Source organism: Fusarium oxysporum, chromosome 14 (genome assembly GCF_000149955.1).
Source record: "Fusarium oxysporum f. sp. lycopersici 4287 chromosome 14, whole genome shotgun sequence".
Classification (NCBI taxonomy): Eukaryota; Fungi; Ascomycota; class Sordariomycetes; order Hypocreales; family Nectriaceae; genus Fusarium; species Fusarium oxysporum.
The window spans coordinates 455,457-482,244 of record NC_030999.1 but is presented as its reverse complement, the minus strand read 5'-3'; the positions used below and the strand labels follow the sequence as shown (position 1 = coordinate 482,244).

Below are 26,788 nucleotides of genomic sequence, written 5' to 3'. Positions count from 1 at the left end.
GTCTGACGTGTCAGGCTAGGCCGAGTGTTTTCAACGCCTGGAGAGCTCCGTCCTCAACGGAAAATGGCAGGCTGCCAATCTCAACTATACCGCTCCAACGAGCTCCTCGGTTTTCAGGTGACATGAACTGGAAATGGTATGGACTGATCTCATCAGGATGCTTGCCGCCGCATTTGCTTCATTTCCGGTGGCCATTCATAACTCTATGTTGTTGCGTTGTCGTGCGCGTTCCGTGCAATGGAAATAGCACACGATGGCCTGGCCCCTGTCAAGGACGTCTAGAAAAATCCGATTCGGGTCTTTCCTGTTAGCCAGCGCTTCTCGTGTACTCAATGCAATGACCAGCTTCAGAGCTACCAAGGACTGGTGTGACGAATGTACCACGGTACCGGCCGCACCGTTTCTGACGGAGATGCCGGTGCCGACGCGAAACGTGCGCAGTCATTTGAGCCGCCTCGTGCTACGCGTCTGATGTGGAATGCATCTAAAGTAAAGCGCGTTCAGAATACGCGAAGTGGGGGAACGCGATGGATCACTTACCCCAAAATCAAGACCCCGCCCACGTCATTTCACATCAGCCCCTCATCAGCCTGGTGTCGCCCCCATATCATCCTTACAGCGATGTGACCCTTGCAGAAGTAGATGATAAAGGGTCTACAAGCACAAGGTCGCGTAAAGGTTTCGTTCCAAACTTGGAGGTGTCAGCCCCCACTGCCATAACGCTTGCTCCACATTGGTCGGCTACCCTACAGCAGCTCACCATGACCCTCTAGCTTGATACCTACTGCTTTGCGAGTCTTTCAATAGAAATGTTCTTCTATGTGTGTTTGCAATGAGTTATTTCCAGAGACTTGAGGACTCTGCCTTGTTCTACACGTCACTGTAGCCCTTAGATCTCGAGCATTATATGAAGAAGTTTGGCAACAATACATGCACGACATCCTTGAGTGAACATTCATTTTGCATTACTTCTGCTCCCATTCTTAGCATTGTCGCCGTGTCTTTCCATTACTCGATCTTCATCTCCCAACCGCCTTCGGCTTCGAATATTTCACCGACCGCTTTGCCGACTTTCAAGAGGTGACGGTCGCGATATCGTGGTGCGACGAGGGAGAGGCCGATGGGCATGCCGTGCTCACCCTTGAAACCTGGTACATTCAGGACTGGGACATGAAGGCCCTACACGATTGTTAGTCTTCGTAGGATTCGTACACAGTTTGTCACGTACACTCCACATTGCGCAGAAAACATGGCTTCCTGTACTCTTCAGACCAATGGGGGCCTCGTCTGGTACACTCGGCGTGATGATTGATGCATACTGCGAGGCAATAAAGTCGAAGACAGGCCTCATGGCAGCCAATTTGTCACTAGCCATCAGTTGCGTCTTGCGAGTGAAATTGTCGGAGTTCTCGACGTGCTCGATCAAGACTTGGCCGAGTTGGTCTTTTCCAACTCTATACTCTGGTAGGAAAGAGGTACGGCCCTCGGTGTGAAGCCCAATACGATACCACTCTGGCACATCATCGAATGCCGAAGGAAGCTCAAGCTCATGTACTTCTGCGCCATGGGATCTAAGAAGATCTGCAGCGCGGGCGAGAGCATCTTGGGTTCCAGGACCAGCCATGGGCCAGATGCTCGTCTTACAGATTGCGAAACGTGCCCCTACGATGCCTTGAAAAGAACGATCCTCGTCTTTGTCATCTTGAAGAGCAAAGACGTCGGCCAGAAGGACCAGATCTTCGACACATCGTCCATACCATCCAAGAGTGTCGTACATCAGAGCGTATATTTTCTGACCCTCGCGAGAGACGGAGTTCCAGGTTGGTTTGAACCCATAAATCCCATTGAATGATGCAGGACGAATCATGGATCCGCCTGTCTGTGTCCCAAGGGCCATGGGGGCTTGGAAATCGGCAACAGCAGCTCCGGAGCCGCTGGATGATCCGCCCGGAGTGCGTAGAGGGTCATGAGGATTGTGGGTCTTGGGGCCGACATGGATGGCAGCGAACTCGGTGGTAGTTGTTTTACCTAGCTTGTTAGATGCAAGTGTGCAAGATGTATATAGAACATACCGAAGATAAGGGCACCAGCATGACGAAGAATTCGTACAGAAGCGGCATCTGTCACGGGAAAATGCCCATCGTATAGTGGCGAGTTGAACTGAGTAGGCATGTCTATACAATAATAAGTCCCCATCTTAGTGTCGGATATAGCCTGGTCAACTTACCTTTCGTGTAAATGACATCCTTCACAGCGATTGGAAGTCCATGAAGAGGTCCTCTCTTTTTCTTGGGGATCTTATCTAGACGTCTTGCTTCCTGCAGGACCCTCTTCTTGTCCAGGTATGCCCAAGCTTTGACGTCTTCATCGCGTGCCTTGATCCTCTCAAGTAAAGACTCAGCATACTCTTGGACTGACATCTCATCCGCCTGGATTTTCCCAAGAGCTTCAGAAGCCGTGAGTCTCCATGGATCGATGCGGTCTTTTCGAGAAGGGATCTTTCTCTCATGCGACGCCTGATTGTTCATAATGCTGGCTTTCAATCTTCAGGAAGGGATCACCAGTCGAGGGACGTTATAGTTCTTGCGGTGTCTTGATGGAACTAGGCGTTGAACCTAACAAGATGTAAACTTGGCTTTCTCAGTGGGTGTGGAGATGAAGCTTGGGACTCAGACAAACGAGATGAAGAGGCAGTTTGGGGAATTGATCCCTTTATATAGGCATGAGCCGTGGGAAGAGTGGGGATGTATCCCAGTTCATCTCTGCTGAAACACATGAACCATGTTGTGCAGTATAAGAAGACACTTTCTAATCAAATCTATTGGGAAACAAACGATGCACGCCGTCTCCAGAATGGCCTAGGTGATTCTGTAATGGTGGCACAGTATGTCTAGCAAAAGTTCCATCGAAACCTGAGTGCATCCGACGCTCTAATGAGCCAGATAAACTTGGATTCCAAGGTGGAAAAAGCAAAAAAGCTCAAATGTTATTGGATGTACGTGCTTATCCCGTACCTCGCGTCCCATGGCGATGGCGGGGTGGGGAGGGGTTTCAACGCAGAGTCGTCTATAGGGTTCCGTCGAGGTAATTTACCGAACGGTAATTTACCTATCTGACCAAGGTTTTTGACGTCAGAAACCTCGAGGTATTTTGCATGTCAAAAACCTCTCATTGGCCAATGCCCATTTCATCTCCACTATTTTCCATATCGGTCTCTTCCCAACCCCAGCCATCCACAACAATGGAGTCTTGGAAGGCGTTTTCTATCTTTATCAGCCAAGCAACGTCAACTGTCTCCCAACCATTCGGTTCTGCCGGATTATCTTTGACCGTCTTGAGCCTCTTTAGCACCCGACTGTTCATATAGATGAAAGTGACCTTATCGGTGCTAAGTGGACTAAGCCGATTCCGAAGCTTACAATGAAGGTAGTTCGTAGCACTAAAGGAACGCTGTGAAGGAACAGAGCGCAGAAGGGAATTTGGTGATAATTTGTGTGCTGCATCGGTTATTTGACGCGCTAAACCTATTCCGTACACCAGCTAATCCTAATATGGCCACTCACTAAGCCTAAAATGGGAGAGTTTTTGACGTAAATTACCGCCAAAAACCCCCTTTAGGAATTTGACGGTCAAGAACGGTTTTTGACGGTCAAAAACGGAACCCTAGTCGTCTACGACATTCAATCACGTGGCTTGTTGTCACTACCGACCCTTCATACACTACATCTCTGGTTCTTGCCTAGCTTCATTCATCTTACTTTTGACGTCCAATGATAGCCAGATGCTTCTTGCCCATCGCAACGAACGACCGCCCCATACAACTACCTCTTCCATTTGGTCCTTGGTCATCTGATTTGACAACGATGACGAGTGACCATCCATTACTGAGTACACAAACAGCTCGCGACCTTGTACCTCAAGCACGCCGATAATCATCGCATAGCCATGAGGCGATTGGACACCGTCTCTGGACATCCCGCTTTTCCAGGTAGCCGGTCGCCAATCGGTCTGGTTGAAAGGTCAGGAAATTGCTCACATTGAAGGAGAAAGGAGCGAGAGACAAGATACACATTGAGGGACGCAGCCGAGCTTGCAGCACCGGGAGGATCCCGCACGTTGTCAAAAGAGCTAAAACTGCTTCGGGTGTGCCGCTACCTTTCTGCTTGACATATTTGTTGGCAAGTTCATCACTGGGCGTGCTGATCAACCCGTCGAAGTAGCCGTTGGTTACACTACATTGACGAGAAAAGCTGACAACCCCTGTGTACAAAAGCGTCGGTAGAAGCAGTGAGTCCAGCCCAGAGCACCACAGCTGCGACAATCCTCGAGACGAGTTTGCGATGTACACGGACGGGCGACCGAACCAAATCCATCACTCCGACCTATTATCAGGCGAGAGTGTGACTCCTGTTGTACACGCCTTCACAAAACATAACCCGAAAGTCACCTGTTCGACACCCTGGGCTCACGCCTACGAGACTCAATGGCAAATCGACATCAATTGCACAGCAGGATGAAAGGATCAATCGAAGGGCTTCGTGAACATAACCCCAACCAATATGAAGGGACAAGGCCATCGTGCTCGCAGATGGAGTACCGCATCTATCCAACACCCAAGGAGGAGGCAAGACCAGTAGAGGGGAACACGCACAGCCAAAATATCGTGGGCAGGGCACTTTCATCAGAGGGAGCTCTCGTAGAACCGTCAATTGTTTGAAGATAAAGTGCTTGGAGGACTGGAACTCGGCACATTGCCTGTGCTCAAGATGACATCAGCGACTTGAGTTCTTTGCCAGATAAGAACGCGGTTGGACGATCTTACATCGACAGAGGCCAACATAGCAGGCCTGAAACTCGACGGCGGACTCTGACATGTCGGTCACAGAACAAACCTATGAGTCAACGAAACTCGACCTCCGGTCTACAGCAGGCTCAATCAGCACGATTGTCAGGAAGGAAATGTCAAGACAAGCTACAGGCAGACTGAAGAGATCATTGAAAGCTATAGCACCAGTCCCAAGCAATATCGGCCCCCAAGTAATACGCCTGTAAATAACCGTCGTGAAAGCTACACCTTGATGACCTGAATCCGTACTCGATGCCTTCAAGGGCTCGAAGAGTCGAATGAGTGGGAACTGAGTGGCGATGTTGCACATGTCAAACGAAAGTTTGCGCTTGTCTCACAGGCGATGATGGTCCGTAAATGATATTCGTGGAGTCAGATTGAAACAAGTCTGTATGGAGTTATGGAGTTGTCAGCGAACGAGGTCTTGTTACTACTGTAGATCCGGAATGAGCATGTATTCACCCTAGATCGTTACATGATTTGGGTAATAGCCTATGTAAAGAAATAGATGGCTCCTTAAAGGTGACTGATGCCATATCCGAAATGTCGTTGCCAACACCAACACCTTTACCTCCTTCAAGTCATACGTTGAAGACATATGTCAAAATGAGTCGGATGTCGGTCTCGCCGACTTTATCTATGGCGTCTAGGTCTAAGATGGAAAGCCACCATCGAAGCCCTGTATGAGGCGTCAGTTGGAAAGGGTTGGCTTGCCAGACGGCATTATCGGATGTGCTGGCTACTAAGAAACAACTATGGGGGGCACACGACAAGACATACGTGATATCACGGTCGTTATTGTAGAATCGAGTTCTGTCAATAAACCACTTAAACCTATCCACAATTTCCTTCAAATGTGCGGTAGGGCATATACTCGTCCACCTTGCCCGTCAAACTAGTTATTCAGCCTTAGAGTATACCTCCTTCAAGTATTCTTTCCATTCACCTCCTTCCCCTTCGACAAACTCACCAGATTTATTTCTCGTTTCCACTGCATTGACGCCATATCCGTCTTTAAAGCCCTTTGCACGTCCCAATACAACAGGTATGGAAGTTAAATGTCCAAGACACTCCTTACAGCTCATCATATGACAGGTAAGTTTATAAATGGAAGTAGGAATTGTCTCATTGTAATAGAAGTGTTTGTGTTTGGACTTGTTCTAGTTAGCACATGGGCTTGGTAGGCAAAGAGGTTGGAGTGTGTCTTACACAGGCGAATCCGACTGTCATCCCCTTGCTTTCAGCATTTTCAACTTCTTGAGCGAACTGTTTCTCAAGTTCTTCTTTAGACTTTTTTTGGTCTTTATCGCTCATTTTCTGCACAGCGGAATCTCGTTACAGAATAATGTAGAAACTAGATCGATTTAAAGAGTTGCTGCTTAAATGTGAGCATGCGTACCGACTTGAAGTGGAACATCGGTGCCTTTATATATGGGATGGCTACAGGTAAAGGATGACGTTGCTAAGAAGGGTGAAATATAAAACGCGGATTCGCACCCCCAGATGACACTGCAACTGGAAACGACGTTAGGAACGTGATCCGGTATGGTAGTGTCACTGTGTGGTTGCAAATGACAGGTCATTGACAAGGATGTCGCGCGGAACAGAGTCCATCCGCCTCAACCAGGAGCATTGAAGAATTTGGAGGCAGAATTTAGCGCTCTGGATCAGGCGCCACTGCGCGTCTGTGCATAGCGATCCAGGTCCAGGCCGAGCCACCTTTCAACCCTTATAATACACTACCGATAGGGTGGCGATCCGATAGGCTCGGAGTGATTATTCTGTAGTGGATCCTGGGGTTTCAGCGGCATGTTTAACAGCGAAGTGTGCTAACCCTTGAAGTGTGACGTGACAGCCAATTCGTAAAGTGGGTATAATGGCAAAAATCATTGAGATCTAAGCTCCGTTCTAGAGACTACAAGGCCGGGGGGACGAAAAGCAACAAATTTCAGGATAGTCCTGGATCCCTGTACCGCTGAAGTCAGACAGTCGGTAAACTTTGAGGCCTGACACAGGCCTGCCAGCACATACGTGAAGCACATGGCGAGAGTTCAGGATCGTGGCGTGCCATACAAAAATGCGGCTCTGCAAAGGAAACATCAGTCTGATACCGTGCCTTGACGGCCAGCATTGGCATTTTGCATGATATAGATAGTAGTATATAGGAGAAACAGACTCTTTTAAGTATTCTCATAGCGTGCTTTCATTGGGATACATCGAAAAGAGTCTGAAGACATGACTTGAAACATGTGCAAGATACACGATGAGCCGCTTGACAGTGTCGTGCTCTCATCCATGGCGTACTGACGAGGCCAAAAGGAAATAGTACAAGCCTGGCCGCAAAGCAGAGCCTCATCCCTCTTGATAGTCCTCCGTTTGTTGTTTCTTCACCGCTCCATGAATGCCTGGTTGAGGATCCCTTACTAGAATTGACGTGTAACAATGCGGCCAATTGGCGGCTGGAACAGACGGAGCGGACAGCCTGACTCTGGCGTAGGTCGCTCGTAACGAGGCTGCAAGCAAAAGCTCTGGGCGGATGACAGGGGCAGCAACATCGGTCGCATCTACAAAGGCCGACCTTATCAAGACTCCACACACACGAGGCCTCTGTGTCCAAGGATCCTGCGGCCTCAACTTGGAGGCGCGTAGCTGAGGCCAGTAGTGCGGGCTGGCCTTAGAGCCAGTGAGAACTATCAAGCTGTAGCTGCATTTGTGACCCAGCGAAGTTGTAAGCGTGTCGAGATGGATCATGACCTTCGAAGCGGTACAAACTCTTGAACTTGAGTCTCTTATATGCCTGTGTTATGTATGGTAAGTGGTCAAGACGCTGCCTTCATGAACCGTCCATCTAATGCTGATGAATATGTACATGATCAACCAGCGAGAAGCTATTGGACAATGAAACATCCTAAGTTTGCTCATGTTCAAAAGAGGAAACAACGTAGGGACAACAGGGCTCGAGGCATGCCACTCATGTGTTTTTTAGCCCAACTCCATCAATCCATTTACTCACAATTCGTCCTGATTTCATTAAAAAAATAAACAGGTGAACCACCAACGCTGTCTTAAATACGATTCATTTCGAATAGAATCGGCGGCGAGTTTCAATACCCTAGCGAACTTGCGGATTGATCCTCGGGCTCGTCTCGGTCATAAGGCTGAGGTCTGAGCGAGCCAGGATAAACACTAAGTGGTGCCATCAATCAATTCGGTATTAAGTTTAGCTCGTTCGATGCACGGGAGCTTGGTGCGAATAGCGTCTGTGCCACTGGAGCTCTGCGTGCCTGAAGGATGAGACAGCGGCCCGCTTAACGTATACGGTTACCGTGTAAGGTACACGCTTAGCCGTTGCGTGGAACAAAGTTCAGTGTGGTGATATAAGCTCTCAGCCACAAGTCTCAATTGCGAATAACACATCTGGCTCACAACTTAGACATTATACCACAATGCCTAACCAATTACCACAGCAAGGAGCTGATATCATGAAAAACCTAAAAGATGACTCATTAGACCGCCCTCACGAAGCTCCAATCACTCGGCCAAGACATGTTAGCTCAATACCAAGGAAACCCCAAAACATCAAGATGACAGCTCCCGTACCAACAAGGGTATCAGGTTCGGGGTAACGAGGAGGTCGTGGCGGTATTAAGTTCATGAGTCATCCATAAGGTTAGCAAATAAACTTCGGGTTTAACACAATGCATCGCTTCGAACAACATCCGTGCCATACTAGCCACAGACTTCAATATGTACAGGGAATATTTGGACGTACAAGCCAGATAGCTCTGAGTGTTGTACATAAGCCCTGATGCGGCGGACACGTCAAGGGTAACGTCTCTAGGTAAGCAATGGCATCACTACTGGTGAGTACACCGCTATTTAACGATACAGACTTAAACGAACCGGGGCTGTCTGGCGTGTAACCCGACAGGTCAGTATCACCCCTTGAAGTCTATGAAGCGCAAAGAGAGTATGTCAAGGACAGGACAAGCTCTGAGGCTGTCAAGTACACAACAGCCCTACGGCAGGGGTGCGATATGAAACAGGGTTCAGCCGTCTTACGCGGGTCACCGCACAATTTGAATGCTGAAGTTAGCGCCCATCGCCAGCGGGTGGAACGGGTTCCGGAGTGCGGGGTCCTGGTGAGAGAGGTTCAAGGCCGGGGATGGGGCTGATGACGAGCATCCGTGCGCACCAGCCCTGCCCCAGGCCGAGTTTGTTTTCAACCTGCAGGGAATATTGGGGCGTACGAGCCAGAGACATCTGAGTGTTGTACATCGGCGCCGAGGTGGTGGAAATGTCAAGGGTCACACCTCCAGCCATCGCTGTGGAGTGAGCTCACCGCTATTCGACAATGTGAGCAGCTTCAGCAAACTCTGCCCGCCTGACATACAGCCCGATAGGTCAGTGTCGCCGCCACTTGAAGTCTTTGTAGCGCAAAGGGAAGACAACAGGGATGGGGCAGGCCCAGGACAAATCCCTTCCAGGTCCCCAGGCTCATTCAAAGTTGTGATGAGACACACATTAAACCAGGTTGAGATCCGTTGTCGAATTTGCAGCTCGTAGACGCGAAGCGTACCCCACCAAGAGCCAATATGACTTGCCAGACATGTGGCAGACCAACGAATACACAAAAAAGTCCGAAATACCGCGAAGAGTGATTTGCATTCTTGAATGGAAATGTCAGATATAAACCACTCATGCATTTGCTCTAAGTGGGGATTCCCATTTTTGTGGCATGTGGTGTAGTTGGTAAAATCTAACAGGAAAGAGCCAGAAGTCAGACTAGAGTTTGTGTAGTCTAAGATCTATCCATTCATTAAGGTGAGAGAAGGAAATGCAAAGGGAAGGAGAATAACTGGTGACATTGAAGAAGGATCCGAGTTCGCCAAATTGATCATCAGCTGGTACGATGTAGTTATCTGGGTTACAGAACTAAACTTTAATGCATAATAACATACGTGACCGGCACGGAGCGAGGTACCAACGTATCTCAAAATCCCCTATGACATGGCAAGATTGTCAAGCAAATGAAGAAATAATCATCCTGGTTCATTACTGTCCCTCGCGGGAGATCGTACGAGCTTCAAGATCATATGGTGGCACAGGGATCTGATCCAACGCCCAGAGCATTCTCTCCTTAGCTTCTTCCACCCAGCTGTTGATCTTATGTTCGTCTGCTTCTCTGATAACTCTTTCAAAGCAGTGAGAGAGCAGATCTGGAATAGCGCACTTTGTATTGCTGGGCAAGATATGATGATTATCAAATACCGCTCCATGATTCATTTGCCTGTGGATGTGATAAGCACAAGAGCTACGCGTGACACATATTCACTTAAGCAAAAAACGTTGGAAAGAAGATCATTTGGAGATTCTTGCAACTTCTGGGGAAATCGTATCTGAAGTGTGAAAGACACGAAAGAGTCACTCTCTGTATCAAAGATGAGGACTACAGAGATTGCAATGAACGCACAGGCATCTTGATACTCTTTGAGCTCTGGATTGAAACCCACACGGTGGAGATGCGCAAGGCCAGTCAAGTCGAGTTTCGTCTCATCAGGTTTGTCGTCCGAGGTAAGAAGGGGTTCCGAACAGAAATAAGCGGGAGCCTCGATTTCAAAATCGAAGGGAGGAAGGGGCAGACAAACTGCTTTCCTGCCCAGCAATGCCGACTCTGCGCTATGAGACTCCATGTTCTGTTTGCTGTCTTGCGCGAAGCAGACTTAGATTGAGGATGGAAAGGAAGCTAGCAGCTAAGCAAGGCCTGCCAAATGGGAGCTAGAAGCAACGGTTAACTTGATACACAGATAGACCAGGGCTTTCATACGTACCTTTAGAAAGTTACTAGAGGTACAGATAGAACACAAGAGAGTTGGCGGCACGATCTTTTCATACCTCGCGATACAGGCCCAGAGCACGAGCCTGAGTCACATGAAAGTGGCGGTGTGATAGCCAGAGGCCAGAGATAAAAATAGCAGAGAGGATAGTGTCTTCATTCCTCCTCCTGACCATGCGGCCTGTTGATGTGGCCATGGTGGTGTGGGCATCTTGCTCCAGGAAGAGGAGCAAAGCATGTAAATTCAGGGCCCGACCATATCACTTACCCGCGGCGACCGGAAATTGACACAAAATTTACGGTGAGAGATTTTCCATTTCCGATGCTTGATTACCTTGAAGTTTCTCGTCGAAACATGCGTTACCATCTAGATGAATGGCACACCGCTCCGCAGTGCCTCGAGTTGGAAGAATCCCCAAGGTTGTGAGTAACTGTACTGAACATGTGTCACCTATGAGCTTTTCTAGGCCTTTCAGAGCTAGCATGCAGTTGGCACCTGAAAACCTTGAGGTCTGTGATCCTGAGTCAATTGCCAAAGGTCCCTCACCTTCCAGGCCTTCGACTCCTGTTCCTGATCTGACTACCGATGGTTCAACAGCGGGAAGCACCAACAACCTCTCATCAAGAGACTCCAACCCTCCTGCTTTGGGCTGAGTTGAAAAGGAGTTCTTAGCCTTTTCCCCTCACAAGGACTCCGAGGGAACCATTGGTACATCTAGCTCGAGCTGCTCTGGTATTCTCGCCTTCTCTGGCTCTACTGCTGTGATCCAACGGCCTTATGATCCTCCCGCAGAAGATGAGGTGTGGGATGAGTACGATGATCTCCGTGGAGATGATTCGCCAACTTCTTCACAAGGTACACCATTCCATCTTGAGAGTTACGAGTCGAAGCTGGCTAGCAAAGAGAGGCTCCTAGAGACGCCTAATGTTGCCTTCGATAAGAATGCAAGCCGTCAATCCATGGCAGCAACCATCTCCAGCACTTGCAGCGCCGACATAACTGAACGTCTCCGGTCAGCTTTCCAACCCCACCCAAGCCCTAGCACTCCCTTCTCAGCCTCCAAATTTGTTTCGGGTTACGAAGACCGTAATACCAACAATGAAGCGCCTACAACTGGTGAAGTACCTCGACGAAGCAGTCGATCTTCCTGCAAGTCGAGACGATCTGATGCCAGCTCCGCTTCTGAGGATGGGTCGCCACTCGCACAAGTCAACCTCAGAGTTGGTTCAATGGCCGTGAGCAAGTGGCTTACCTTCGGGCATGTTCTCTTCAGTGACGTTCGCCATGAACTGGTTCCTGTTGAGGGATCACTGAAAAGACACTCGATCCTTGTGATTGATGGCCTTGGTAACGATGACTGGTCGTTCTACGCTGCCGAGACATACCCCGCCGCTACCTTCTTCAATCTATCTCCTCGCGCTCCTCTTCCTGAAGAACTCAAGAGTTCATCTTCGAGCTTCCCACTCAGTCCCCCAAACCACCATCAGATCCAATACGTATCTCACCTTGACAAGTTTCCCTTCGCCCCTCAGAGCTTTACGGCTGTTGTGTACCACTTCCCTGTCGCAGCTCCTGAAGCATACTACCGCAGCATCCTCACTGAAGCTCGCCGTGTGCTGAAGCCAGGAGGCTTCATCGAGCTCTCCATTCTTGATGTTGACTTGCACATGGGCAACCGGGGCCGACGCACAGTCCGCCGTCTCAAAGAGAGGACCAATGAGAAGACGCCTGATACTAGTCTCGGATCAACTGCGGATCTCATTGTTCGTCTTCTCGGCAAGGTTGGTTTCACTACAATCAAGGCAGCACGAGTGGGTGTGCCTGTCGCAAGTTCCGTCACTCGCTCAGACAGTAAGGCCGATAAGGGCAAGGCTACTCCTGAGAAGAAGAAGGATCCGCCAAGCCTATCCGAGATGATGAGCGACAACAGCCCTTTGGTAGATGAGGGCATCACCAAGATGGTCAGCCGCGTTGGCCGATGGTGGTACACACGATGCTACGAAAACGCAGCTGAGAATCCCTCTGGAAAGAGCATCTGGAATGATAAGTCTCTACTCGCGGAATCTGAAGAGCTCGGTACAAGCCTGAAGCTCATGGTCTGCTGCGCTCGAGCTCCTCTTGAGCGCATCACCAGTGTCTAAGCACATAACATAACACATTATTTTCTTTCTCTACTTTCCCTTATCAGTCACAACATTGCGCAAGATACACGGAGGTCTCGGAAATTCTCCGCCGCTAGATGTTCTCGCGTATCAACCAACCTCTGGTCCCTGACATGACGACAACAAAGTCAGATGCTCGCCCTAAGTAACCCCATAATTGGTTCGTTACTAGGGCCTGGTTTTGGCGTCAAGGTATCTGTTGTGGAAGGATGACGCCCCTTTAAGACAAGGGTTGTGTATTTGTTGGTTTCAATGCTGCATTTACGAATCCTCCTCAGATGTTATGCTGCCGAGCTTTTGGTAGCCGAAGTGTTGTGAGGAGAGGGGCAGTCAAACCGGCGAAGACGAGGCTCTCGCCACTAGCGTCATTCCTCAGGTCGCATGCAGGATGTTTAGCTGGAGACGTTTGCATCCTGTAAATTTCCCTGCTTCTAAAAATTTCCAAATTAGGGAGTCAAGGGTCATGCTTGACCAATCACATGAGCCGTCTGATAGTGATGAGCCAGGGCTGATACTGGCTAGCGCAGCCCATTGGGTTTTGGCAGGATTAGCAGCCTGTAACCGATTCTGAACAGTTGGGTTGAGCGTAGGATATGGAATTACCTGGATATCTCGTCGTTTGCGCTGGAGGCATTACACTGGGACTATCTAAGCATTTGTAATCTCAGCTAATCCCTCAACAAATGCGTTTGGTTAAAACGACACTCTCAGTAAGAGCGAGGGAATAACTCACCGGTGTATGTGTATCCGCTTGTGGTTACTGCACAGTACATCCTCAACGTATGGTAACACCACGACACACGATTGAGTTTGTCATGAGAATAGCAAAAGACTTCCCAGAACATTGGGCTACCAAGAAAAGGAAAGATCGCCAACCCTTTGGAGTGCTACTGGTGCTTCCGTGTACGGACCCCGCAACACTTTAATTTATTACAAGCCAACACGGCCAACTTTGACCCACAAGACCGATTGGTATCGGAGCAGGAGGCGGGGCCTCAAGACCGGCTTGGGCCCCTCCGCCGCTTTTGTGTCGGATGTGGAGTAAAGTCTGGACGTCACACACCATCTGACTGCAGCGTGACAATGCTCTTCATATTGCCCACTACGACTAAAAGAAAAGTAGTAAAGAATCGTTACTATGGGCCTTTCTACACGATATCAGATGTCGTTTGCATAATCTTGTGCAGGCAAACGTGAGAAATGCTTACGCCATGGAGCTCTGCTGCTCCAAAAAGCCCATGGAAAAGACTCGTGCAAATACAGGTCAGTGGGATTAGGCTATATGAAGGTCAATCGAGGAGACCCTGACAAATACTTGGCCTGGTTACCCGCCGGGGGCTTTCCTATCAAAACCTGTACTAGAATTGGCAGATTTACTGGCAATGCTCTGTAAGGGGCATTCTCAAGTCCCGAGAATTGTTGATGGTACCGAATAATAATATTAATGTCTCATTTAACCTTAGGACACCCCTCATTTATCCATCATTCCCAAAAGAATAAATATCTAGCCACCAGTCTACTGTAAAGAAGAAACTGCCTGAAATTGCCATTCTTGTTTCCATACACATGGCAATACGCTGATCTTTGCTACTGCTTCTATTCTCCCATCTTGAGTGACAATATTGCACCCCATCGTGAGTGTGACTCCAACCAGAGTTTGGCCTGAATAGAGAAATAGTGTATGCGCACAGTCAATTATTAGCCATATTCTGGTCACATCTCCCAACAGAGAAACACAATAAGTGGGAAAAGATGGTACTAAATCATAATGAGGTGAATATCTGTACATGAATCAAAAAAATGGCCGTGAATAGCACAGTATCATGGAATCAGATACAAGCCAACCTTACATCTGGGAAGATGCTTTTAAATCTCCCCAAACCTCCAAATTCAATGAGCCTGCCTTCGGAAGCGTTACTGTAGCGTGAACTATCGGTAGTCCCAGGATTGGCCGGGATTATTCGAGAGTGAGATCATCATTCCTCTTGAGTATCTTATGCACACACCGGCGGACGAGTCCCATCCAAGTTGAATCTAAACTTGCAACATTAGGACTTAAGCTCTCCACGATATGCCATTGCACGAACCAAAGCGTGACTCGCGCCGGCTGGCCCCAATCCCAAACTCAATGGTAATGACGAGCCTCTGGACTGAGAACTTCTCTCTCGCTCTACTAATGACAACCATCTTCAGAAATATCCTTTTCGGGGTAAACAATAGTCATAGCTGTGGTGCAAGACTGGCTTGGATCGTAATGGTCGCATTTGAAAATCATGTGCTCTGTCATTCGTGCATTAGCCATGCAGACGTAAGTGTGTATTTCTGTGGTACACATGGCGATATCGTTGTAACCAATAAATAGTTGTAGATTTCCAGAATAGCCGTAGGTTTCCAAAAGACAGGAAAGAAGTCCTGGACACCTTCCGCTGTAGTGAAGCAGAAATGCTTGTTTTATCTTGATAGAATATAACACGTTAACGAACGATGAAGTCGAGTTGTTGTTAGATTAGCCCCAAGCAGAAGTCAAAATGTACCGAACAAGCCCAAAATTATAGCTATATTGTGAGCTCTAGTATTTGTAATTTCCAGCGTCACAACGCAATGGCATCGCTGAGCCATGGCAATTTGATGCCTATCGTGCAGGATAGCCCGTTTGCTACTAGGGCAGTCACGACACGCAGAGCCTCAATGTGTTTTCAGCAGGATCTGCTGGTCGTGAATTGCAATTACACAAAACGAAATCACTTTTACATCCTTCTAAAAAGAGCCTCGTAATTACAGAATGTTTGCGCATGGGGCTGATCGGGTGGCAATAAGAGTTGAACTTGTAGCTGTGCACTAAATACCAAGCAATATGCCATCGGCACTAGAGACCGTATACTGGATAAAGGTTATGATTTATAATACAGAAAATGCCACTGTGAGGCAACAAGACTTGGTGCAACGACTTTGCTCTGTTGGATGCCTGCGCAATGCGGATTTGCGGAACCTGGTGATTAAAACATGGATGGCAACAATGGAAGTACTGTGGTTGTTTGCAGAATAGAAACCAAGGACAAAAATACAACTCTCGATACTTCTCAAGGACGTACGTGACTAGAGTGCCCTCCCTAAAGAATTGCCTCTTGTAGGCATTGTTTGCGAATAATTGTTCGCCAACATATCATCAGATTCATTTACAAAGCTCTGTAGGCGACAGGTTGGTACCTACCTAACCTATAGATGTGGGGCCGGGTTAGCTTGCCGCAATGGTGGATCCAATAGGAGCCGAGATCGGGTGGAGCATGATGACACCCCTTTTCGACGTCAAAACGATGGAGTCGAGTGGTAAGACCGACGAGCAAAGCCGAGACACCACGCGACAACTAAAAGATACTGCGACAGAAATGCGAATGACTACACGGAAGACGACGCGAGACGTACCGACCGAAGCCTACAAGAGTAGTGGCAGCAGCAGTAGCAGCGATTGAAGGGCAATGCTGCAGAAGTCGCTGGATTTCCCGGGGAGCCGCGCATGGAGACTCGAAGATTGCAGGAAGCGTTGAAGAGATAGATGGAAATAACGAGGGACTGTCGGAAGCTAACTCTAAGCTGTTGCAAAATAGGAAGAGACAATGGACGAGATGGAGGAACAGTTGACCGAAGAATAATAGCTGGTCCACGAGCAGCTCAAACCCATCGCGATGAGTGCAACGGATGAATCCCAACGATCATATGCTGCCGTCACAAGATCCTCGACATGTATGCCATAAGCCGCTCCCGGAACCGCGATCTCGACCGTTCCTCTCGTCCCCACGATTAACACGCACTACTACACGATTGACACGCTCTACTGCACGATTGATATTTCGCGAATACAAGATGACGATACCAGGCGCTTGGCCGGGACGATGCGAGCGACAGTGGAGAACCAAACCCGGGCCGAACTGGATAATTCCATGTGACGATGCCGAGCCGTACTTAATAACGCAAAGAACACCGCAACCCGCGTCCTACGAGACGATCTCTCCTTGATTAAAGTGGACACTGTCAGCCGCAATGAGATACCAAACGAGATCAACGAAGTTCGAGTTGAAGTCGCCGAGACTCTTGGCCGAGAGGATACACTGAGTTAGCAAAAGTAGCATGGCTCAGCAGGCGAGACGATCTCAAGGTGTATGGCTCCATGGTCGTATACTTTAAAGCGCCCCGAAACCAAAGAATTCATCGGCGAAGGACTTTCGTGGCTGGAGGAGAGTTCGACACCACAAGAGTGCTTGAACGCCGCGAGCGCGCAAAACAATGCTATAACTGCCAACAGATCACGTACTGAAATGTATCAGTGTGATTGACCTCAAGCCTGCGGCAAGTGTGCACGACGAGGTTACCCTCGTAGCAGATGCACGGAAATGATCCCGAAGATGTGTCCCATGCGGCGGCTATCATGAGCCACACAGCAGAACCTATCGGAAGTTCTGTCCACCATAGTATGAATAACATGTTCCGATTGTTTCAGCTGAATGTGAGGAAGCAAGGACCGGCACACGAGAGCCTGATCAATCACAAGGATATTTGGGATGCAGCAGTGTTGGCCATCCAAGTACCCCAAGCACGACAGATCCGAGGAAAGCTGCTTACGGTGCCAATGGGGCATCACGGGTGGCTCAAGATGGTGCTGACGACTGAGAGAGAAGGTAGATAGGTGATACAGAGTATTCCTTTTGGCGAACAAAGAGGTGGAGGCAGAGCAGGTGATGGGGTGATTACTAGCGACTTCAACCGGCGCGACCAGATGTAGGGAGGAGACGATGTATCAGTGGCAAAACAGGGCATGATGGATCCGATTATCGACTTGATGAACGAATTCATGCTTCGAAGCCTTCTCCAGCGAGGCGCAAAGACATGGGAAAGCGGAGACTGTGGGAAACATGGACTTGGTTCTGTCTTCAGGGCAGCTTGCGGACGCACGTATCAAAGGTGTGATACATGGTACGGAGCAAGGATCGGACCATCGCATGATAGAGACAGTGTTCGATATCTCAGTTACAGCGTTGAAACAGTACGAAAGACTCCTGTTTACTAATGTACCCAAGAAGGATATCAAGAATAGGATTGTGGATAGAGTAAGGGATAACCTGATGAGAAACAGGGTGCAGCAGATGATGATGATGTTGACGGTTTCGGAAGTCACCTAGACCTTGACATCTACAGTCAAACCACCCTATACGCAAAACGGAGGCGGGCCGACGATCTCACCCAGTTGCGATATTTTTGCACATGCTGTAGGAACAGGGCGCGAGCCGCAAGATGTGCTGGTCAGAACTCCTGAAACCTCAAGGGTTTAGGAACAGTGGCGGTAAAGGAACATCACGATGCCATCCTATAACGCAAGATGAACCATTGCAAGGATTTCCTAGCGGACAACGACAACATCTGGAAGGCGGCTAAATATCCGAAATCTAAAGACAAGAGAGCTTTTCGACAACTGCACAGCTCACGAGAGAAGACCGAATGAAAGCGACGAATCATCCAGGACAAGCCAAAGAACTTCTAGCCAAGTTCTTTCCCCCACTGCCAGACAATGTCGACGATGAAAGATCCAGGCAACAGAGAGCTCCACTAGTGATGCCGAAACTGTCTATAGAAGAAGTAGAGCGTCGACTGTGCAAGAAAGAGTCGTGGAAGGCGCCAACAGGAGACAGACTACCAGCGATCGTCTGAAAGCAGGACTGGCCGTTGGTGAAGCATGATATCCTTGGCATCTTCCAAGCATCATTAGAGGAAGACATAATGCGGAAATACTGGAGGCATGCCCATATCATTTACCGCCCAAAAAGCTAGGTAAAGATGACCATACGATCGCGAAAGCCTGGAGACCAATCTCGCTCCTAGCCACGTTGGATAAGGTGTTGGATTCTGTTGTGGCCGAGAGAGTCCTCTACGCTGTAGAAACTCACAGGCTCCTCCCGTCCAATCGCTTTGGCTCACGCAAGCAGCGATCAGCAGAATGAGCCCTCATATTTCTACACAGAACACATCTTCTTAGGATGGTCATGTTGTGAGTCTTATCAGTTTCGGAGTGAAAGGACTGTAAAACGGCGTATTCAACTTGAGATCATTGCATCGTATGGAGGCAAGAGCGATTCCAAAGGGCCTCTTGCGATGGGTTGATGCATTTTGCTCAGAGCGGACTGCAACCATTATGATCAATGGCGAAAGTTCTGAGAGCAGACTACTATCATAAGAAGAACTCCCGCAAGAATCTCGTTTGTCGCGATGCCGTCTCTGTTCTTCAATGCAGATCTGGTGCAAGCCCAGATCGACGGGAATGGTGGAGCCATCGCGTTCGTGGACGCTAACACTGCTTGGGTATCTGGACCAATGGCCCAAAGCAACTGGGGAGGGATACAAGCAATAATTGACAAAGATTTCGACTGGAAGAGACGCAGCGGCGCAACAGTTGAAGCGGAGAAGATGGCCATCATACATTTCACGCAATACACAGGCAGAATAGACTCGGAACCCTTCGCCAAGGGCGAGATGGTCGTCCCAAGGGATCAATTAAAGGTTCTTGGAGCCATTATGAACTTGCGACTTGACTGTAAGCAAGACATCGCAAAGGCGATAGAGTTGAAACGACTGACGGGGGTGGCTCCTTGTACAACCAGACAGCCTTTTACAGCCATCGTAGCTCCGGTGGTGGACTACGCCTCCAATGTCTGGATGTATGGGTGTAATACGGTTTCGTCATATGCCATCCATTGAGTGCACAGGGTAGAAGCGCAGGCGATCATAGGATCATTCACAAGCATGTCAACGTAGATGATATTGGTATCAATACTTTTACTTCAGCATCGACCTTGATTAGGGAGGCGATACATGTCTAATAGAGGGCATACTAGCTCCCACCAATATAGTCTATCGTGTTTCTTTCTTAAGACAAGACAAAAGAGCCTTTGATCACCCAACAGGTGTTGGATAGTAACAAAAAGTTCAGGGTCGACCAGCATCTCCAACAGAGGGTCAAAGGCCCACAGGTCGCTTATCCTGCACGCGGCATTAGAGACAAGCACCCCATATTTCGAACACCATGGGTGCGCTAGTAAAGTTAGTCGTGACGTGATCAATCATCAGCCCCGGCTCGCGGCTGTCAGTACGGTTGATATAATTGGCCGAGCAGACCCTAGACATCCTAACTAGGAAATATTTAAAAGCGAAAAAGTTCACAGGGATGCAAATGTTTGCATCTTGCTTGAGGAATGACGCTACCGGTGAGAGCCTCGGCTTGGTCACCTTGACAGCCCCACCAATCCTTCCACTTGCCTTGAAACACTTCCACTAAGAAAAGGTCGGCAGGGAAAATTCCGTGGAGCGTTCATGCGCGCGAGATTGGAAGTGGTACGTGCATAGCCCTTGCCAGTAAGTAATACCAACTTACTGTGTCAGGGGTCAACAGGCGGAGATTATGTAGCGACAGAGAAATTCTAGGTCTTAAGGTCAAGGCAGCCGATGATACTTAACTTTATGCAGTGGGTCTACGTGGGAGCCTGTGTGACTTTGCAGACAACCAGCGGGCAGTTGACCCTAAAGTAGTACACCTAAGCCAGTTTGAACAACGGCCAAAGCCTGATGCCTCTGTGACTCCTACATGTTGCCTAGTGCACAGAATCGTTAGGCTTTCCTGACAGAAATAATGTATTTTGTGAGAATGAGTGTGTGCTATCAAAGTCAGCCCCTAATCCTGACTCTTTTACTTCTCTTATCTGGTAGTTCCTTGGCAAAACGAGTTTGGCTGTTCAAAAGTCAATCCCTCCTCTTGATTCACATCACTAAACGCGCAACTCCGCCGATATCACAGTCAACCGTGGATACGATTCCAAGAACGAAAACTTCGAGCTTCGTACAACAAACGGAGAGTTTAGAACCTTCCAGAACTCGTTGCGTGTGCAACGATGCACTCATCTATACGTCTCAGCTTACCATCAACCAGCACGGATGCACTGTAGTATTTCACTACATGTTCGCACAAACTCGTGACTAACTGGGACTCAAACAGTCTATCAGTGCCCATATGTTAGGAATGGGGAGGGTCAGCCATACTTCGATAATAAAGCTTCAGTTTCTTGCTGATGTGATTCCCCAAAGAAACGCCCAATTACCACAGCGATGGCGGCGTAGTTTAACTGGGTCTTCCAGTGAGTACATGAGGATATGTAAGTATGGTAAAGATCGACACTCACGCCGCAAAAGACGTAAAGGAGACTCCCAGAATAGAATGACGTTTTTTCGTCTATGCTCCATTGGTAAGTTGGATAGATAATCACAATACCGACCAATGATCCTACGCTCTCGGATAGTGCGAAGGACATCAGGACAGGCCCTACAGCAGAGCTTGAGAGACGGTTGGCTATGAAGCAAAGCAGACTGAGGTTTGATGATACGCCAAAGGTATTGATAATAAGGCCTTCATTGTCGTCAATAAGATTGTTTAAGAAGTCTAGAAAACACGAACCGATGGTAATGGCAAGTGATGACTCTGATACACTGATCATGATCGCGCCCAACGCCATCAAGATCACACTACATCTACCAATAGTTAAATTGATGTTGTTGGAAAATACCCTCGTATGCTCTTCCATAGAAATCAGGCAGGGTAAGAAGACACCGAAGATGAACAGGCTTATCTCGCTTCTAAGAAGCCATAAATTGTCGGCCTTGGCTGCAAGTTAAGTTCGATGATTGGGATTACGACATTAAAAGAGTAGTGTACGTACCTCTGTAGGACTCAAACCGCATCTGTGCTGCGTATATGTTGCAAAGAGGGGCCGAGATGCTTGAGAAATAGCAATGAAGGAAAAGATCCAAGGGGCAAACGTCAGGATTTTCCCTCTCGGGGGCGCCTTAAGACCCAGGCATATCTTCAAAAGCCCCACGAGAGATACAACTCCATCATCTGGATGGCTGTTACCTTGGTGAGAGTCCTGCCTACCGGACCACAAGGGATCTGTGGTAGAATCAGACTCATCCTGGCTCAGCTCATGGGTAGCGTAGTTCGTGCCGTCGAGGAACATAGCGATGCAACCTGCAGTAAGACACAAAACTCCAGCCATAAGTCCAGCCATAAGTCCAGACCAGTGAGAACTGTGCCGTGAGAGCCTAGCGACCAGAATGGGACCGAGAACTTGGGCCAGGACAGTAATGAAACCTGCCGTATGAGAGTATATTGTTCTAGGAGATGCTTAGTATTTCTTGATGACGCTATAGAGAACGAGAAGGGACGATACCGAGCGCAAGGAGTGTTCCGATTATGGAGCACAGTGAGAGTGAGGAACTTTGAAGCGTAAGAACCTCCGCCCCAGAATTTCGCTAGTGGGCCAACCACAGCATTCAAGTGCGTCCAGGTAGGAAGAAAACACGCTGCTCTTGTCAACATCGGTGTACGGGGGAATGACACGGGTAACAGCCTTACAGCTCGCATATGTGGCAATAGTTGCAAGAAGAATGCTCCCAATATTCAATCTGATGGCCTCATGGGGCGACAGTGTGCGGAGAGAGGAGCCGAGTATGTAGGCGCTTGACATATCTAGCCCTTTGTTTAGAACAGCTGGCTAAGGCTAGGGAAAAAAGTGAAGTTGCGCAAGGTATGAAGGGTTGAACATACTGGATACTTGTGCCACAATCACTCTTGCGGTACCGGCATCCCAAAATCCAGGTCGCCAATGCGGATTACGTGCTGATACCATGGTGTCGTTGATCAGCTCGACCAAACTTAGCAGGAAAAAAAGCACGAATGCCGGTAAGGCAGCTCGGATACTGCGTGACTCCATGTCGATTATTCTGGCAGGTAACTGAGAAATTAATGGAATTGCGTTGTCTTTTTTCTCTTTACTGGTTGCCCCCAATACTTGACGAGGCAAAAATACAAACGTGGGTGTTCAGGGCGAGCTATCAGTAATAAGGGGATGAAGGGCCATTCTCACTCCGCCCATGCGGAGCATCGTTTCATAGAAAATGCCGAGACTGCATCAGAGCACAGGCCAGCATGGATCTTTTGGTGACGAATCGTATGCACATATCCAGGCAGCTGGCCCACGCTAGCTACATCAGCGGCGATCTTCTCCTATCAGCCCCCCATCATCTAGAAGTTTGGTCATGCAGTAGTACTGGTTGTAAAGTTTTGGCCCGCTATCGGGCAACACCGCAACCAGCTAATGAGATATCAGTAAAGGTCAATTCGGTGCCTCGTCATCGAAGCTGTAACAACGCCCTCAATGCGACTGCAGTGGAGGAACTCTCAATGGCTGTGCAGATTTGCGTGGGCTACACCGTCCAATTTCGATCCCATCAACTTATCATGCATAGAAGGCAGCTGAGCTTTGGTGCATGTTACCACCTCTAGGAGACTGGAAAGTGACGTCTATCTTGGTCAAGCTGTAGAGCGTTGTTCGAGTCATTACTTCTTAGCTTCGTGTTGAAAACTCAACCCTTAGGCCATACCAGTGGGTTGAAAAAGAACCGTTAGAGGGGCACCAATTTTGGGGTCTACTTCGCATAAGACTGGACCCACAACGCAGACCCATGCTAGCGTCAATTAGCGCTGTCTCTATTTTTAAGATCGACGGAATGATGAGATACGATTCGCCCACGCCACGCAGCAAGCCTGGTCCGACACCTGAAGTGGGCCCTGTTTGAGGGAAGGGACTTGCGCAACCACAGGAGTGATAGGCAGTCTGTCTTTAAATATCTGTTAGCTTTCTGTTATTTCCGTACGTTGTTTTGCTCGCTTTGCAAGGGACTTTTTGAAATGAATAATGCCGACGCCGAACAGACTACGCCCACAGGCAAGGTATCAAGGGCGAAGAAAGGGAAGCCAGTCCATGTTTGCGGCGAATGCCAAAAGGTACTCTTCTCTAATTGAACCACGACAGGTAATTAATTACGAACAAAATCAGGTATACACTCGAGCTGAACATCTGAGGTAAAACTTATAGATACAATAGAGATAAAGAGCTCACTAGTTGGCAGGCGGCATCAGTCTTCACACCGAGAGCCTAAGTTCGAATGTCCAATATGCCAAAGGCGCTTTTATCGCAAGGACCTCCTAGAAAGACACTACAAGCGGTCAGTCACACCAGCTTTATGATTTGACAGTTCTGACAGTAGGTTTGTGTCAGACATGAAGGAGAAACAGACTAGCCGGCTGTTTCGGGTCACACGAGGTGAATTTGAAATTTCAGAGGGGCACAGGGAGTCTAGTTGCAACTGATGGTTCAGAATAATTTAACAGTGTGGATTGGCAATTTAGGTTTGGAGTCTTTTGTATATGGCACTGTTTCCATTGATTCTTGCAACTCCACTCCGAAGGCGCAACCAGGGCCATCAAGTCTGTCGAGACAGGTGAGACAACAAAAACCTCTACCTTAATATGAGGTCGTTGATGAAAGACCCTGCCTCGTCTTACTGGCCCTAAAATCATAGCAGCGAGGGGTTTGAACCTGGATACGTGCGCCAGGTCCGCAGGGGGGTTGAAAGCTGACAAGACAGGGGTCCGAGCTAACGTAGGCGGGCGCACAAAGTGAGCCGATCTCTTATAATTGATCGACCATGCACACTCAGCCGAGGACATGTAATGTTTCCTAGAGATGCATGGCGATTGACTCAAAGGACTTTAGCGCCTTCTGGCAGGTGCATAGGCCACACCCCCAGGAGCCATATCAGTTTGTCGGCCGAGGAGAGCCCCATAGTATAGTCATATACCGGTAGAGCACGAGAAGTCAGTGCAACTGTGGATCTGTACCCCTGAATTCCCGTTTCAGCCGTTGGCGGGTCGCCAGATTATGTGGTGGTCCTTGTAAGACTAACCTCAGCAAACTCGAGGGGTGAAACCCGATAGGTTCGTCCCGTGGCCTGAAGTCTGTGGGCAAGGGTAAGTCCGAAAATTTCATTCACAAAAGGTATTGAGGAGAGGTACCCTCCAGCGATTACACAGTACACTAGCTTGTGAACACGTATACCGCGCCTACCGGGGGTTAGCAGCTACACCGCTACCTATCCTTGTACATAGCCTAGAGTGAGGCTGCTGTTAGGTTGGCACTATGATGCTTGGCATAGTCGCTCTAACGGCCAGAAAATGAAGGATTGAATGGATGTGGCTTGTCCGCATCACGGCAGGAATCGTTATTGAACTAACTCTATGCATGTATACTAGATCGACCCGTGGTAACTATATGTCTTTGTGACGTGACAAGGTGACAGCGAACCAGTGATGATTAAGACAACAAAGCAGAAGAAGCACCAAGTCCGTTTCAACCTTCCTACTCTATGACTCCGTACAAATAAGGCTTTCACTAAATGCTGATGGCCACAAAAAGTCATATCCTTGAATTATGGAGAGCCCTTCATGGAGGATATAACATGCCGTTGAACAAGCCAAGAGACAGAGAGACATGGAATTCGAAACAGACAAGCAGAGCATTCATATGGTGGGAAAGCTAGAAGAAGAAAAGGAAATACGGACGGACAGGCCAGGGGTCTCAGTTGCATGGGGAAGTTAGATGGCTGTCTGACGCGAGATGACACTCATGTTCATAATCACTTGGCATATTTTCCCTCACCAGCTGTCAAGACTTGACTCCACAACTACACCGCTGCTTACCACCCTGAATATATAAGGTGCCCTCTTATCTAGTTTATTTTTGATAGTTAAGTCATTCATATCAATCTACAAACGTATTCCAGCCGCATCAGTGATCGTCACTACGTACCCAACATGCCGGTGCCTCCCTCGCGCTACGAAAGTACGGATCTTGTCATCTTTAATCCAGAAGATGAACGAAATTGTGGGATGCCAGAAGCTGTACTCCAGTATTTTAATTGTATGAGCTCATGATGGCATACTGTTGATTCATAATCTAACGTTCTGTAGCCAAAGTCGTACCAGATTGCACAGAGCCGACGCAGGAACAGTGGAAAAGATTTACGAGGAACAAGGGTAGTGGCTACGAACGCACTGAATTCCTTGTCCGTCAGGTCCCATTATACCGATATCGGCCTAATGACGGTGCGGCGGTCATATGTGGCTTGTCGATAACCCTCTTAGGCAGCCTTGGATGGAAATGGATTGTGGGATAAATTCTTACCTAAAGTCCGTCAATGGTTCTTCTTACTATTGTTGTTTATGCCTCAAATCAATTCGAAATCTGTCTTTTCTTATAATCTATCCCGGCATAGTGACGTATTGGTCTTGAATAACACTGGAATAATTTTTCGCCCTATCTCATAACTGGCATCAATGGAGAACTCGTAACCACAGAGTTCATAGTAGACTTGTTCATATTTTTGTCCACCGAAATTTGGCATGTGTTGTGGTGCTTTGCGTGACAGCTGCTGGCGCTGCCACGACAAGCATGAAGCCATCAGATAAATGCAATATCGTCGCGAGGTACGCACACCGCTATTTGGCAATGTCATATGAAACGAGCCTGGGCATGAATGTGACAGATCAGTATCATTGAGCGAAGCATGTGAAGCGCAAAGAGAAGACATCAGTGTCCCGCGCACAGAAACGTGACCAGAGGAGGTACCCAATAGTTTAGGTAGTGACTGAGACGCTGCATGAGCAAGGGTTCTTCCGTTTCCCCGGAGTCCTCCACAATTCGGGCTGGAGTTTGCGCCGGCTACAGGCCCGTGCAATTAGCGGCGAGAGATCGGCCAATAATGAAGATCTAGTTGGGCTGGCCGAGGCCCATGTTTATTCTGAATCCTTGTCGTGTATGAAAATAAAAGGGCCGCAAAAGCGAGGCTGGTAGCCTGTAACAGGCTGGTAAGGCCCCCTAAATTTCACGATCCTGAACCCCTGAAGTGCGACATGCGTCGTCAGGCTTTGCCCTGTGCCGTGCATAATTGGCTTGCGTAATCCCTAATGCCATTTTGATGAACAAGGGTGCTACGAGCCAAGAATGACG

The 26,788-nt window shown here is 48.5% G+C and overlaps 10 protein-coding genes across 10 annotated transcripts; 4 read left to right on the top strand and 6 right to left on the bottom strand.

The window, feature by feature from the left end:
- Positions 1-822: 822 nt before the first annotated feature.
- Positions 823-2,673, bottom strand: FOXG_14206 (amidase). Its single transcript, XM_018394273.1, has 4 exons — positions 2,228-2,673; positions 2,073-2,174; positions 1,229-2,028; positions 823-1,179 (listed from the first exon to the last, which is right to left on the bottom strand). The coding sequence occupies exons 1-4, from the start codon at positions 2,526-2,528 to the stop codon at positions 1,009-1,011; spliced, it is 1,374 nt and encodes a 457-aa protein (XP_018253890.1). The 5' UTR covers positions 2,529-2,673; the 3' UTR covers positions 823-1,008.
- Positions 2,674-5,465: 2,792 nt separating this feature from the next.
- FOXG_21508 (uncharacterized protein) lies at positions 5,466-6,291 on the bottom strand. Its single transcript, XM_018401850.1, has 2 exons — positions 6,056-6,291; positions 5,466-6,000 (listed from the first exon to the last, which is right to left on the bottom strand). Exons 1-2 carry the CDS (start codon positions 6,158-6,160, stop codon positions 5,746-5,748), a joined length of 360 nt encoding a protein of 119 aa, XP_018253889.1. The 5' UTR covers positions 6,161-6,291; the 3' UTR covers positions 5,466-5,745.
- A 543-nt stretch (positions 6,292-6,834) lies between these two features.
- On the bottom strand, positions 6,835-7,930 carry FOXG_21507 (uncharacterized protein). Its single transcript, XM_018401849.1, has one exon. It carries the CDS (start codon positions 7,595-7,597, stop codon positions 7,199-7,201), a length of 399 nt encoding a protein of 132 aa, XP_018253888.1. The 5' UTR covers positions 7,598-7,930; the 3' UTR covers positions 6,835-7,198.
- Positions 7,931-8,938: 1,008 nt separating this feature from the next.
- FOXG_21506 (uncharacterized protein) lies at positions 8,939-9,169 on the bottom strand (the record flags this gene model as incomplete). Its single annotated transcript, XM_018401848.1, has 1 exon — positions 8,939-9,169. The coding sequence occupies one exon, from the start codon at positions 9,167-9,169 to the stop codon at positions 8,939-8,941; it is 231 nt and encodes a 76-aa protein (XP_018253887.1).
- Positions 9,170-9,858: 689 nt separating this feature from the next.
- Positions 9,859-10,652, bottom strand: FOXG_21505 (uncharacterized protein). Its single transcript, XM_018401847.1, has one exon. The coding sequence runs from the start codon at positions 10,537-10,539 to the stop codon at positions 10,129-10,131; it is 411 nt and encodes a 136-aa protein (XP_018253886.1). The 5' UTR covers positions 10,540-10,652; the 3' UTR covers positions 9,859-10,128.
- A 513-nt stretch (positions 10,653-11,165) lies between these two features.
- Positions 11,166-13,812, top strand: FOXG_14205 (uncharacterized protein; the record flags this gene model as incomplete). Its single annotated transcript, XM_018394272.1, has 2 exons — positions 11,166-11,271; positions 11,338-13,812. 2 exons carry the CDS (start codon positions 11,166-11,168, stop codon positions 12,822-12,824), a joined length of 1,593 nt encoding a protein of 530 aa, XP_018253885.1. The 3' UTR covers positions 12,825-13,812.
- A 2,281-nt stretch (positions 13,813-16,093) lies between these two features.
- Positions 16,094-16,315, top strand: FOXG_21504 (uncharacterized protein; the record flags this gene model as incomplete). Its single annotated transcript, XM_018401846.1, has 1 exon — positions 16,094-16,315. One exon carries the CDS (start codon positions 16,094-16,096, stop codon positions 16,313-16,315), a length of 222 nt encoding a protein of 73 aa, XP_018253884.1.
- Positions 16,316-19,100: 2,785 nt separating this feature from the next.
- Positions 19,101-19,589, top strand: FOXG_21503 (uncharacterized protein; the record flags this gene model as incomplete). Its single annotated transcript, XM_018401845.1, has 1 exon — positions 19,101-19,589. The coding sequence occupies one exon, from the start codon at positions 19,101-19,103 to the stop codon at positions 19,587-19,589; it is 489 nt and encodes a 162-aa protein (XP_018253883.1).
- Positions 19,590-22,129: 2,540 nt separating this feature from the next.
- Positions 22,130-22,651, bottom strand: FOXG_14204 (uncharacterized protein; the record flags this gene model as incomplete). The annotated part of the gene is made up of 2 exons (XM_018394271.1): positions 22,130-22,407; positions 22,486-22,651. The coding sequence occupies 2 exons, from the start codon at positions 22,649-22,651 to the stop codon at positions 22,130-22,132; spliced, it is 444 nt and encodes a 147-aa protein (XP_018253882.1).
- A 2,881-nt stretch (positions 22,652-25,532) lies between these two features.
- On the top strand, positions 25,533-26,224 carry FOXG_14203 (uncharacterized protein). The gene is made up of 2 exons (XM_018394270.1): positions 25,533-25,699; positions 25,750-26,224. The coding sequence occupies exons 1-2, from the start codon at positions 25,594-25,596 to the stop codon at positions 25,953-25,955; spliced, it is 312 nt and encodes a 103-aa protein (XP_018253881.1). The 5' UTR covers positions 25,533-25,593; the 3' UTR covers positions 25,956-26,224.
- The last annotated feature ends 564 nt before the right edge of the window (positions 26,225-26,788 follow it).